The sequence below is a fragment of the Thermobia domestica genome, chromosome 5 (genome assembly GCF_964235325.1).
Source record: "Thermobia domestica chromosome 5, izTheDome1.hap1.1, whole genome shotgun sequence".
In the NCBI taxonomy this organism is placed as follows: Eukaryota; Metazoa; Arthropoda; class Insecta; order Zygentoma; family Lepismatidae; genus Thermobia; species Thermobia domestica.
In genome coordinates, this window is record NC_137458.1 from 86,366,671 (window position 1) to 86,380,938 (window position 14,268).

Consider the following 14,268-nt stretch of genomic DNA (forward strand, 5'->3'; position numbering starts at 1 on the left):
TGACTAATGCTGCAAACGTACATCAGGGTACAATCTCAGATACGAATAATGCATATTAACTTTGACCAGACCTTATACCGACACCCTTTCGTTCTCGAGTTATGGCTATTTTTGTCTCGTTCCGACAAATTTTCGGTGACTTCTATCTCCGAAAAACAACCTACTTTACAAACTATAATCTGATACAAGCACACTGTCAGCAACTAAGGTGCTAATACCCACCCACCTAAATAACTTTTCCACCCAATCGCTAACCACTCGATTCATCAACTTCAATATCGCACGCTCCATCCCTGGTCCTTTCTTAACAAAACACTAAGGGGGCAATCCGCAGTCTCCGCAAAATTCTGCGTACTGCAACGGAACGCCAAAAAGTGCTATGCGAATTATCGCGAACTATTACGGAATGAGCCCGCAAGTCACTAATATCTTTGGTATTTTAACACTAATCAAATCCATTTCCTCTTGAAAATTCGCTTTCCAAGCATCTTCTAGTCAGCGCCTCTTTTCTCTGAAAAATTTATCCTCATCACCTAACAACTCCATTCTTAATTCCTTGTCAGCTTTAATAATTCCGTGTAATTTCTTTTTAATTTCTCTACTATTTTATCTCCTGTGAACAACTCCTCTTGTTTCCGTAGCTGACACATTACTCTCCATCGACCCTCTTCTTTTTTCTCCTCGTACCAAGCAACTTAACCTAATTTTTGTAATGAATATTCTTTGGCATCTCTGTATATTCAACTTTAATTTCAGCTTTTTCGCTTCGTTCCTCTACTTTGAAACCTCACAGTCTCAAGTTACACATCAAAATAAATCTTTATATTATTGTGTGTTTTGAATAATCATCTGTTTACTACACTTTAACATCACAAAACTTTCAGGAACACCTGCATGCATGCAAAACTAGCAAAAAAATCGTATGTCACATATTCTTTGCTATCAAAAAAGACCAATATAGCATTTAAATAGCACAATTCTTTTGTAAATACAACTAAATCATTCGTGCAAAATGCTCCCACTTGTGCAATTTCAGAAAGAAGGCGGACGTCTTCTGGATGGATAACGTAGCTTCATAATCACCACTATCACCTGTAGATTCCAAAATTAATTATAATTCCATCTGTTGTATAGAAGTACTTAGAACACACGCTTTCGCAAAATTATATTTATCTTCACGCCGACAACAGACTCCTTCAAAAACTTGACTTTTTTTCTGGAAAACTGACAGTTGCTGTTCAATTACCAAAGCTACACCTACTGCATCCTAAAAATTCGCTTCTTGGTAGTTAGAATCACTCTATATACAGATTCATTTTTAAAGCCGAACGCTAGTTGATCTCTAAGCATTTGATCTAAATTTTCGTAATCACACCACACAGCCCGTTTCTTTAATAGAAGTACATACTACCTCTGTCGTAAATAAATGCATCTGTTTTCCAGAATAGACACAGTACCTGTGCAAGTCACAATAACACAACACGCTTAGAAACGTTTGGCGAGTCAATCGATGTAAGCAGAGCCTATTCTGGAAAAGAAAATCACTTTTTTGCTAGAATACACATGAGTCAAAAATGAATCCATCTTGGTCCCAAGAGTTAAACTGAAATTCTTCCAATTCTTCGAGGGAACTGGATACTGACATGTCGTGTACTTCTGAGCCCACAACAATCAGAACTGAGTCGCACTTTTCCTTTATCTTCAATACCTAACTGATCAAATCTCTCAAAACAGTTCTAAACTTTATCTGTAGCAACATTTAATGCCTCAAATTCACAATGAAGTGTCACAATTGTTAACTATTTAAAAAAAAAAAAAAAAAAAAGTAGAAAGTCATGGTTGGACTTAAGGCAGTCAACATACTGTACTGTCATATAATTTAAGTCCTACATATTTACACTTTGGTATTTACCTGAAACACTGCTTTTTAATTTCCTCTCCACTTATATACACAATAACGTTTTGCAAACACCAGTCTTAACGTTTTGGAAACACCAGTCTAACTCTCTACCATCCATAACAACAAGATATAAACGAACTATTAGCAACTAAAGCTAGCATCTATTAGTTAAATCACTTTCCACCAGTTCCCACCCACCTTACATGGTAACTACAAAACCTCTTTCAGCAAGTACTATTTCAAATGTAATAAATTCTGCGAGATCCCACCATGTAGGGGGAAAAAAGATAGTAAAACGGCCACACTATACAGCTGAAACAAAATATCAATATTTTATCCAACTGATGAAAGCTGAAAACTGGGAGTTCCTACTAGGTGTGTTCTTTATACAAGTTGCGTCACGGGAAACAAACCATTTTCAAATGGATAATTCGAAGTAAGAGTAGAGACGTGGGTGGGAAGCACTGAACTCACTCGGCCATACCATTTTCGTCTCGGCTCTGACCGACATCGAGTCTATGCATTTTTAAAAAAAAAAAATCATGGCGTTACAGACACACTGGAATCTATATTACATGGATTACAACCTACTCTGTTCGGTAAAATGCTGTCAAATTAAGAATAAGTGAAATTACTGTCGTATCGTGGTGAATGTAAGATTTTTTTTTCTATCCGTACAAACTAATAGTCCTGCAGAAATTACACAAAGATTAAGCAAAACGTTCCGTATTCGCCAGGTACATGCTCGCCATTTTCGACGAACATGAGAAAGAACATCATCTCACGATGAGTGATGAAGGATATTTTCATCTTAAGCAGATCTTCCGATATATTGAACACCAACGAAGTTCCATAAATTGCACGAACGATCATTGCTCAGTTCCTAAGTGACTTGTTTGGTTACTATTGGTGCATATGGCATCATTGGTCTGTGAGACTGGCAACATCATCACTATAACTCAGTTCGTTACATTCAGATGTCAGTCAACACTTTCTTAAAGCAGAAGTACAGATGGTGATCAGAAAAATGGAAACACCTGAACGAAATTGCAACTTATCAGATTAATATGGTGTCGGGCCACCTTTCGCCTTCAGAACAGCCTTGATGCGACGTGGGATGGAGGCATGGAGGTCGTGAATGGTAGCAAGTGGAATTTTACACCATTCCTCGTGCAGGACATCGGCCAGTTCTGTGAGAGAGGATGGAGGTGGAAATCGTCGCCGGAGTCATGTTTCCAAGACGGACCACAGATGTTCAATTATGTTGAGATCTGAGGATTGGGCGGGCCAGGGGAGGTGTTGAACTTCATCCGATGTTCCTCAAACCACGCTGGAACAACGCCAGCTGTGTGAATGGGTGCATTATCATCCTGGAAGATGGCGTCATTGTCCGGGAACAACATCCGGACCATAGGATGCAAGTGGTCTTCTAAAATTGCGACATAATCGTTGGCAGTGATTCGTCCGCTAAGTGTGACCACAGGACCCAATGAAAACCATGATATTGCGGCCCACAGCATCACCGAGCCGCCGCCATGTTTCACAGTTGGGCGAAGACACTGCAGATCATAAGCTTCTTTGGGCGTTCTCCACACACAAACACGGCCCGTGGTTGGGAATAGGGTGAAGGATGACTCATCCGACCATATCGCACGTTTGCAGTCCTCAACGGTCCAAGTTGCATGGTTGCGGCACCATTTGCGGCGTGCGAAAGCGTTATGGTCCCTGATGAGCAGTTTGGCCGGTGCAACACGACCCCGTAAGTTCATGTCATGTAATTCGCGGCGGACTGTGATTGTCGAAACAGGGTGGGGGAGGTGCTGATTGAGTTCCTCCGTCACTTGCTCTGCAGTGGCACGACGGTTCTGCGTGACAATGCGCTTTAATATCCGGCGTGACCTGTCACTCATGATTTTCTTTCGCCCACTGTTCCGCTTCCCCGATGTGGTTTTCCCGTGTGTTGTGTAGGCCGTCATCACCTTCGATACTGTCCCACGCGACACACCTAACACAGTAGCCATTGCCGTCACACTCACTCCACATAACCGCGCACCAACAATTTGCCCTCTTTGAAAATCTGAGAGGTCTCCCATTTTACACTACCTCCGTCTGCTGCAGCCACTGGACACTGCTGTTCCACTGCGCCTGACGTAGTATGGAGACCGACCTAACACACCACCACCAGCGGTCCGGCGCTGCGGGCGCCACGACACCACTGCCAACCCATACATCTGACGTGTTGCCAACTACAGGTGTTTCCATTTTTCTGATCACCATCTGTACGAAGCGAAGGATTAACAAACAAATGTGGGTTCAACATAATCGAGCCACCACGCACACTGCCAATGCTGTAATGTTACGATTTTTTATTCAGGTTCCTCGGTCGATTCGTGTCACGATTTGATTATGTACTCTAGTCTCTGCGATCACCCAGACTGACAATATGTTACACGTTTACATTCGCTGATATGCTTCTCATTTAAGTAACTTTTTTCCACATATAATTTGCCTCAACAGCCTTCTTTCATTATGGTATATAAGCATGTTTGCTAAATATTACTGGAGTTCTATCCATTTCAAAATCATCGTTTCCCGCGGTGCACCCTGTATTTTATGTTCTTTGTTCCTACATTTAAGACACTAACGTTACACTCAAGAAAATTAAACTAACCTGGAAATAACACGAAAACACCCAACCATTTCAAGATATCGTGAATTCTTGATTTTCTTTTCATAAGAGAAACGCACTACTTAAAGTAATTGAATACTTCTGCTAACCATACATATCCTACCTGTTCGCCAGTGTCTGTGCTTATTTGCCGATCCACACTGCCTTCCTTTTGATGCCCTGATGTATTTTCCGCCCTTCCGTGATCTCGTTTATGTCGCTGATGAGGAGACGGCTTTGGACTTGACTGGGGACTGACGTTCGGACTGCCAGATCTAGCAAGAAATAGTAATCCTACGGAATTAAAAACCTAGTTGCTGTTCAAGCAATATGTTATTCTATGCAAGGCTCACTATTTCCTTCCACTGTACGAAGTAATAAATCTGTTTTTGAACATTCTTACAGATGAATATATTACACATTCTCCTACCTCAACAGCAAAAACAGCAACTATTATCGAGATGAGATATCGCTTTATCAGTCAGACGTGAACTTGTTCTTTTATAATTAGGAGGAATACGCAGGTCTATAGAAGGAAATTCTGACAGGAGGATTTATATTTCTCGAAAAGAGATAAGGAAATTGCAGTACTTTTACGGTATAAAGTATGCACTTAAAAGAAAGAAAGAAAGAAAAACGCTTCTACAACATTTATCAAGCTTACTATTTAATAACTGTTCTCCCAGAGTTAGCACATCAATCGTTTATACTGCAGAGTGAATGTTATGCAACCATACATGACAATGTTATCGAAAAATCGTTACATGTGATATTAAACATGTTCAACACACGTCAACTGTATCTGGCGTTTTGCTGACATAAATACAAAGTACACTATACATAAAATATAATCGTTAAATGCAATTAAACTAAATTTTTCGGTTTTACGTCCCACGATTATGCCAAGTAGTCTAAAGGAGACTGTGATGAGAATAAATGAAACGATGGAATAAAGAAAGTGAGAGGAAACGGGAGATTCCAGAAAAACCATGCACATAGTGTTTCTTCACTGCAAAGCCTACTTGACGCAAGCTGGAATCGAACCAGGGACTTCACGCACCAGAGGTGAACGAATGCTCTACCACTGAGTACCGCAGCCTCATAAAATGTAATCGTTACCTTTAACATTCCACAATGATAAACCAAGGAAAAGAGCGAGTGATGAAAGAAAGAAACGAATGCAATTGAAAGAATTATGATGAAATGGAAAAAGTACGAGCTAACGAAAATATCCGAGAAAACCTTGCACAAAAGTATCTGTTCACTAAAAGTTCACTTGGCACGATACGGGATCAAACCCGGAACCCCGCGTACCAGAGATGAGTGCACTACCTCGCAGCTATTGTGGTAACTGGACACAAAGGAGACTAGACGTCGATTACTCCACTATAGTGAGCATAATCTTTGTACGGTAGTTATAAATGTGAATTCGGCATTATATGTATTGAAGGCAAGTGCTCAAGAAAAAAGGTATAGAAATCGAACATGGAAAGTAAAGTAATTCTCTGTTGAGGTATTTCTGATGTCCCTGTGATTCAATGGATCTTTTGCGGATGGACTAATTCATTTACCATTGATGTTTTCTATTACAGGATTACCACGTAACGACAAACTTCTCATTGTGTATAGAATACAGCTGTCTGCTATCTGGCCGTTCAATACCTTTGTGTTCTGAATGGAGCAATTCGAAAATATATACTAACCAGTCAAAATATTAGGATCACCTACCTTATATCTGGCATTCTCATCTTTGGCTCACAGGACAGCAGCAATGCGTTTTAACACGGAAGCAGTGAGGCCTTGGTAACTGGCTGGAGGCATAGAAGACCACATGTGCACACACATACAACTTACTTAATTCCTGTAAATTCCGCGGAGGAGGACGATGAGCTCGGATCTGACGGTCAATGGCATCCCAAAGGTGTTCAATTCGGTTAAGATCAGGTGTTTGGGGACTACTGCATCTACTGAAATTCACTATTGTGCTCCTCGAACTACTGCAGCACACCGTTGGCCTTGTGACAAGAAGGGTTGTCCTGCTAAAAGATGCCACTGTCAGCCGGGAACATGGCCGACAGACACAGGTGCACATGATCAGCAATGACTTGCTGATAGCTAGGAGTTGCCATAGTGCCCTCCATACGCACTACTGAACCATGGATGACCATATGAAGGTTCTCCAAATCATAACAGAGCTACCACCGGCCTGTTGCCATTCTACTATGCACGCTTTGAGCAGCTGTTTCCCTGGAAGATGATGGATTCTAATCCCCATCGATATGATGAAAGCAATATCGTGATTCATCTTATCATGCACCATTGTGCCACTGCTCTGCTCTGTGGTCCAATGATGATGGGCACGTATCCATTCCACTCGTAATGGACATACCATGCGGTTAACATTGGTACAATGTGGAATGTCTTCAGCGGAGGCTCATATCTAACAATGTGTGGTGAATTGTGAGCTCAGACATACTCATACTTTGTCCACATTTAAAATCTACTGTTCATTGTGCTACACTTGTGCCCTAGCTTGTTTTACCAATCTCAATAGTCTACAACGTCCGACATCTTTAATGCGGTGTGGTCGCCCCACACCTTGTCGTTTGGTACTCGTTTCACCGTCCATTTCCCATCTTTGGAAAACACTAACCACGTCAGCTCTCGAACATCCGATAAGTAGCGTGGTTTCCGAGATGTTCGTTCCCTGTCGTCTGGCCATCACAATATTGTCCCTATCAAACTCTCATATATCACTGGCCTTCTCCATCCTACGCACAAGCACTACACTGACTGGTCGAGTGAGATTCCTGTCAAAATCTGGCCAGTGGTTTTGCTGTATCCATGCCTCTTACGCCAGCCCAACGACTTCGTTCAAAAATTAACTGGTATTCATAATGATTTGGCTGATAAGTCTAAGTATTATTTGCAAGCGTGGAAACCATGGAAGGATGATTAGCTCCTGAGTTAGTACACATGCACTTGGTATATGGGGCAACTAAATGAAACAAACATGCAGTTACGAGAATCTGTGCTGCAAGGTAACCTACGCGGAGGGTCCGAATTATCAAACACTTGTAACTGTTGGCGTCACTTAAGGGAAACTGGAAAGGAAAAAAGCAGTGTCATGTCTTTGAAAATTAATCTATCATTCATCCCCCTGATTTCAAAGACCAACAATCAACGTCATACCGAATCTGTTCTAAAATACATTTTAGTTCAAGCCACTGCAAGATCCTTGCTCTTAATAGCAATCATTTTACTTTACATAGGACTGCAAAGTACATATTACCTAATCTTCATCTCTCTCCTATTTAAAATAAAGGCTGCCCTCCACTTCTGAATGCCAGAAGTGATAGAAGCTATACTCTGAGTAGACTGTTATTATTTTAATAACCTGACAAAAATTAGCGCCTCTTGGCTTACCCTCCTACAGCCTAGTTCCCACAAACTCCGGAACTACAGAATTTTGGAATGTTTTAGAATCATCCGCGAACATACGCGCAATTGCACAGGAGATAGACGCAAGCCAATCGTCGGTATGGAGGATCCTCCAGTAAGATTGCTAACATAATTATGTAAGGTTTTCCCTTTATGCGGTGATTGGAGCACAATAAGTTCTCACTGCGTGTTAATTTCATTCAGTGGTTCCAGCAGTAGTGGACACATACTTATTTTCCTAACATTGCTATTCACTAAAGGCAATTTTAGCATAGGAAACTGATTAAACTGGCACAACGGCGGCAACATGTTTTGGCGGTCAACAATCCCATAATACTACGACAGCGCAATTTTCAACAGAACTTGATGGTATAGTTTGAACTGGGATTATTGGAGAAATTTTGATCAATCCAGCATTCCCATATCCCATCTTACTGATGTACAGTGGCATCGGTAAGATGTACAGTTAGCTGTAAAACGATGTATTAGTTAGAAGAGGATAGGTATCCCACCCATTTTCATATGAGGTTGCGTCAATTCTTAAATAGCATATTTTATATTTCGTGGAATGCCTGTGCAAGCCTTTTTCTTGCCCGCCAGTATCACTTTATCTTATGTGTTTGAACTTTTACTCCTGGGATCAAGTCAGCACCCACGGAAATTAATGATGTGGATGATTGCAGAAAAATCACAGCTGCTACCGAAACAATCCACTCTACCACTAGAATTTTTTAAAGCGACACAACCCAGTGACATGTATCTGTGTGCGTTGTTGGAAGTAAATGATGGATACTTCGAACAGTTCCTCTAAATGTAAGTCACTTCTACCCATATTGTGCATCAGCTCAGTTTCTAACGCGTAAAGCGTGCTGTTTCCTTTGCACAAACTTAATGCTTTTCCCTGGAATGCAACGACTAATGTGCTAACACTATGGGTACAGTAAACAAGACATTACTAGATCTGATAACATCGCACCTTTGGTAGTACGATTTAAGAATATCTTTGCATTTGGAATTATCCTAGGTAACCCGCATTATTTTGTAAAATCAATTTTGAGGGCTTCAAACCATTTTCTAGCTTTTTTTTTTTTTTTTTTTTTTTTGGATAGAAACCATTTTCTTGTCTGCGCAGGTCATATTTGAGTTTGGTAATGTTAAAGTTCTTTTTTTTTTTTTTTTTTCACGCTTTTGGAGCCTTGTCACACTTTAAGCACTACTACCGGTCATAGGTTTTATTAACACTTTCTTTATCTTTTCGGTACAAAGAACGTCCCTGACTATGTACACAGTGCAGCTATTAGCAAACAAGAAGATCTGTAAAAATTAAATAATAGCAAATTGAATCAATTTACTTCGGTTTATTCAAAGAGGGAACCTACTTTTTCCACACAGCTTTGCACAATTCAGTAACTCAGAGAATGACTTCTAGAAGCGCTGGATTGTAACGATGTGTAAACTTCTCATCACTTTCTCGTTGGTGGAAACATCATCAAAAAGCAATATTTCCTTCCGTTATACTTTTAATTTGGGGAAAGAAAATAATTACAGGGGGACAGGTCTGCAAGGTGTGGTAACACACATTTTTCGGCCCTGAAAACTCACGAGCAACCATTGTGTTGTGTTTAGAACATTATCATCCAACAGCCTCCAGTGGAGGACATTCTGACACTGCGGTCTCATGTGTGTGATTATTCACAGCAGGAATTTCCACATAAAAGGCCCCAGTGACACTTTGGCAGATGGATACAAATTCCCAGTGAACAATGCCTTTGTTGTATAATAATAATAATAATAATAATAATAATAATAATAATAATAATGAAGTAATCAGGTCTTTCTTGATTTTATTTTTAATTGGCGATTTTCTTTAGTTGGGGCGAATAAGAGCCACTCTACTCCGCTTGGTTTCCAGATTGTACAAGAAAATCCAGGTTTCGACCTCTGCAGTGCAGTTCAGAAGGAAATTTGTTTCTTTTCATCATTATCGTCAGCTCCTAGCGATGAACCACCTTTTCAACTTCTGCTCCTCCGTGAAGCAATGACTTCCATTTCTTTAAATTTAACGTTATTATTTAGCGAACAATCTGGTTATTCACCCCACAAGGTCTGAATGCTACCTGAGATTTGCATTTCGATCATTCAAACTGACATTTCGAACTTTGTCAATTATAATGTTCACTTGGTTGATTTGGACGTTCGTTATATCCCACAGATTCCCTTCCACTATTTAAGTCTTATTCCATTCAAACACGCGGCAACGAGAAAGACAACTGTTTCTAAAATCTCTTCAAACACCTCAAATGTCCCTACTGGAGTTTTCCCTACGGACGTACAGAACTTAATATTGACTCTTTGTTCCATTGTTGAAACGGTGACGAGGTATTACAACACCAATCTATACTAATAGTGTCACATGTCAAACTAGTGACAGATCGAGCTGGAAATTTTTGAACGTGTTTTCAACGTCAATGCAAGATTCGTCGCTATGAAAAACTCTCGTTTGAAATCTAACTTCCCAGCAAAACGATCACTCTCGTTTCCTGTCATCGTTTGAGCGAAATTTCAGTTACATATCTCCTAAGCGACTAGTTTATCTGTACCACAACCAAGGTAGGAAAAGACTAGTCGAAACTGTGTGGCGAATAATTATTATAAAATTTTACTACGTTTGGCCCTACTAATTTTACTACACGAAATATCACAAGAATCAAAGCATTAGCGAAAAATCTACTTGAAAACTAAAGAAGGGGTTAAATACTACATACTGTTTCTTGAAAAGCGAAAGAAACAATTTTAAAGCTAAATGAACTTCATTACTCTAAACTGGGATATAAATATTAAAAATTAGAAGCAAAGCTGCTCCTGAATGAATCAGTGAAGATCCAGAAAGGGGTTTCGAGAGAAGAAACGTATGCAGGACTATATACCTTAGCTTAAAACGTTAACTGTAAAGCAATTTCTAATACAAGTAACTGTCCAATTGAAGTTCGGTGTTCATTTGTTCTTGACCTTGCAATAAAATCTGTAATCAAATATGTTAAATTTGACGCCACAATATCCAATTGAAATTAATTACAACATAAAGTCATAAAAATTGCTAATTCAACTAACCACATGTGTATATGCGCAAAACCGCCATCATCACCATGAAGCTATGTTTTGTAATTTTTAAGTCTCAATTTTGCAAAATTAGAAAATGTTCTTTAAAAACTGTAGTAACTTTTATCACATGACTTTTTTGTTATTACTATAAGTGTCTGATATTACTTTCGCACCTTTACAGACGGTTGATCGATTTATATTTGACAATACGGTAAGACTACTGTCACCTACGTAGTTGCACCTCAACCATAAAACAATGTTATGTTTTAGCTTGCAGGTACAGATGTGTCGTATTGGTACTGCTAAAATGCCGCCGAAAAGTGAACCGTTATCATCAAAAGGGCACTTTCTTTTTGTGCAATCAAATAGTGAATCAGAGTCAAGAAAATAAGAACATCAGAGTGACCACAGTCCAATATATCGTGGCCAGATATACAAATGGCAAGCACGCAGAAACATTCGCCAACGCAGGTCCGCTCGAGACTACCAGCGAAAATGTCGTCTGAGATGCTTCATGGAATTTGTCGCCTGCAAACTAGAAGAATCAACTTCAAACGAGGCATGGACCAGAGACTAAATCTAGCGCAGACTAGTGTCAGCCACATCGACGCCATTTTAGTCTGCGGTGCGTACACAAAGTACGGGTTAACAACATTGCTAAATATAAAGCAACCGCCACAACTACGTACGACACTTGACGAGGTCAAAGGGAAGAAGACTGTCACATTGCTTACATTTATGACAAGTATAATGGTTAACATTCGAGCAGGAGGGGGCTCTAAGAGAAGCCACACTCGTAAAAATTAAAGTTTTATCGCTTTAAAGTAAGGGGATGAAGTTTACATAATGTATAACTTGTTGTACAAAACAACTAATACATTAAGAAAGTTTTCTTCGTTTTAGTGTCACACGAAAAAACAAAATACAGATGTGGCTTTCCTCACGAGCGGCCTCTGGATTCGAAAAGCGATAAAATATCATGACGCTTCTGCAAGGAATGTATGAACAGTGCCGAGAAAGTTTTCTCACAGGGAATCACGATTGTCGTCGGATAAGTTTAGTATGGAAGTTAGAGGTGCGTAAGAGAAAACCTGGCACCGTAGTGCATATGAAATCGACAAGAACCCGATGCTGACCCACACGGTAAGCGTCCAGCCATACCGCCAAATCATCCCTTCGGTTTTATCATGACACGAGAAGGAAACGGGAATCCGTGTTACTCCCCTTCATGATATTCCTGGGAAAAGCCCTAACGGCAACCCAATGGATTCCTGCGCGTTCGGACTGTTGAAACGACCAACGTCTACAACATCAGGGTTCCCGTATCGTCAATGGGCTGTTGGAAACCTCTAAGCAGGAATGAGATGGAATTCCTATTCTTGTGCTCCGGCGTCATTCGTTGCAGAATAAACTGTGATATCGGAACGCTATTCATTCGACAGAACACAGACAGTGATGGCTGCCCATCGTTTTATAACATAAGCAGTACATTTTGAAAAGCTGTCAGATATAAAGCGATCAGCCTTCTGTATAGCTTGTTTCTTCTCTTTCTTTTACCTTAATTTCCTCAAAATTTATTCTATGCACCATAAAAGAGGAGAGACACCAAGTTATTTGAATATTCCTAAAGACTGTCCTTACATAGGTGTCAGACTCGTTTCCCTAAATTATTGCAGGAAGTTAATAGAAGACTCCAGAAAAACAGCTGAGTCGATAATCAACAAATCTGGGACAGTAACGGTAATCATAGGAAGGTTAGTTTCGTTATATATATATTTTAAAAAACTGTGAAGCATGTGAGTTACCAGAAATTTTAGCTGGAAATGCAGAAAAAGGATGACGGCTGTTTCTAAACCTGGAAAAATTACATAAAGAATTTATACTATCTCTAATGTCTATCCAGGAATGTTATAAGTTTCGCAAACGGTTGAGGAGCTCAATAAAGTCACCAAATTGCACAGGCTTTACGCAAGAGGGACTATGCACGTCCATACACTTCATCTACTGGAAGTTAGACCTACTGTCATAAGTGCTATTTAATCCAGCGTAAATCTGAAGCTCAAGTAGGGCTTGAATCAAAATCTTTGGAAAGTATTCGAATTCTTTTGAACAAACTCTTTTTGGAAATCAGAGAACAAGAAACTGGTAAGCTTATGCTAGTCGCATATTTCTTATTATACTCTACAATTGAACATTTACCCTCTAGCTGCTTGAGCTTCAACTTCAAAAAGCAACTTGAGAGAAGTAACTCGAAAATTATTTTACATTTACTTCCTCTAATATTGTAACGAATACCAAAAACAAGTTAGCATAATGAAGAAATCAGTTAACATAATTATTACTGTAATGAGGAAATCAAGGTTTGAAAATTAAAATCTTGTACGGTTTGGAGGATTTATGGAATTCTCTAATCTCCCCTACAATGGATACGCTCATTGGCGAATAGCAAAGTACCAAAATAATTTTAAGAGCTATTCCTATATAAAGTTGGAGATTTATACAAATGATCTAGCTATAGGCACCAGAATATTAGAGCCAAGGCTACTTTCAGACGGAGGGGGTTATATTTATTGATTGTTTTATTTATTATAGCATGCATAAAATACATACAAATAGATCAAACAAAAACTCTAGACTTTATTAAAAATACTTCTACTAACCTTGATTCCAACGACCCATTAGGGTTTGAATAATGCCCCTGTGGGAAGTTAACAGGTAGTGTCATCGTATTAAACGTAACTGAGGAACTGATGCTACTTCCTATTATCTCATGACTAGATAGAAGAAGGTTTTCAACCGATCTTTGCCTGTAACACACAAAAACAAACATATTAATTTAATAAAAAATAATAATAAGCTGCTGCAATATATACTACGCACAAAACAACACAATGTTGTGAAAACTTATTTACAGTTTAAACAGGGAAGTGATTCAAATTACAGTAAGGGGTTAATTTTGGTTATGGAGGAAAATATTCCGGATCCGGATGCCATCAGATTTTCTACATCAAATAACCAACTCTAGTGAGATTTCAGCTGATCTGATTAAATTTTAGAGGTCGCTATCAGCAATCGAATTTTGCTCAATTGGAAAAAAATACACATTTTAGCATTATTTTATTGAAATAGCAACATAAAATTTTTCCTCGGTTTTAAA

General features: G+C 39.4%; 1 protein-coding gene across 4 annotated transcripts in view; it reads right to left on the reverse strand.

The window, feature by feature from the left end:
* GramD1B (GRAM domain containing 1B) overlaps positions 1-14,268 on the reverse strand; it is a 197,093-nt gene that overhangs the window by 86,425 nt on the left and 96,400 nt on the right. For 3 of the 4 annotated variants that reach the window (XM_081758773.1, XM_081758775.1, XM_081758772.1), the window contains exons 2-3: positions 13,772-13,918; positions 4,693-4,843 (exon numbers count right to left, since the gene is read on the reverse strand). In XM_081758773.1, coding sequence (XP_081614899.1) covers positions 4,693-4,843; positions 13,772-13,918 — 298 coding nt within the window. Of the gene's footprint in view, positions 1-4,692; positions 4,863-13,771; positions 13,919-14,268 lie in introns of all 4 variants that reach the window. The other variant, XM_081758776.1, reaches the window with a different exon arrangement.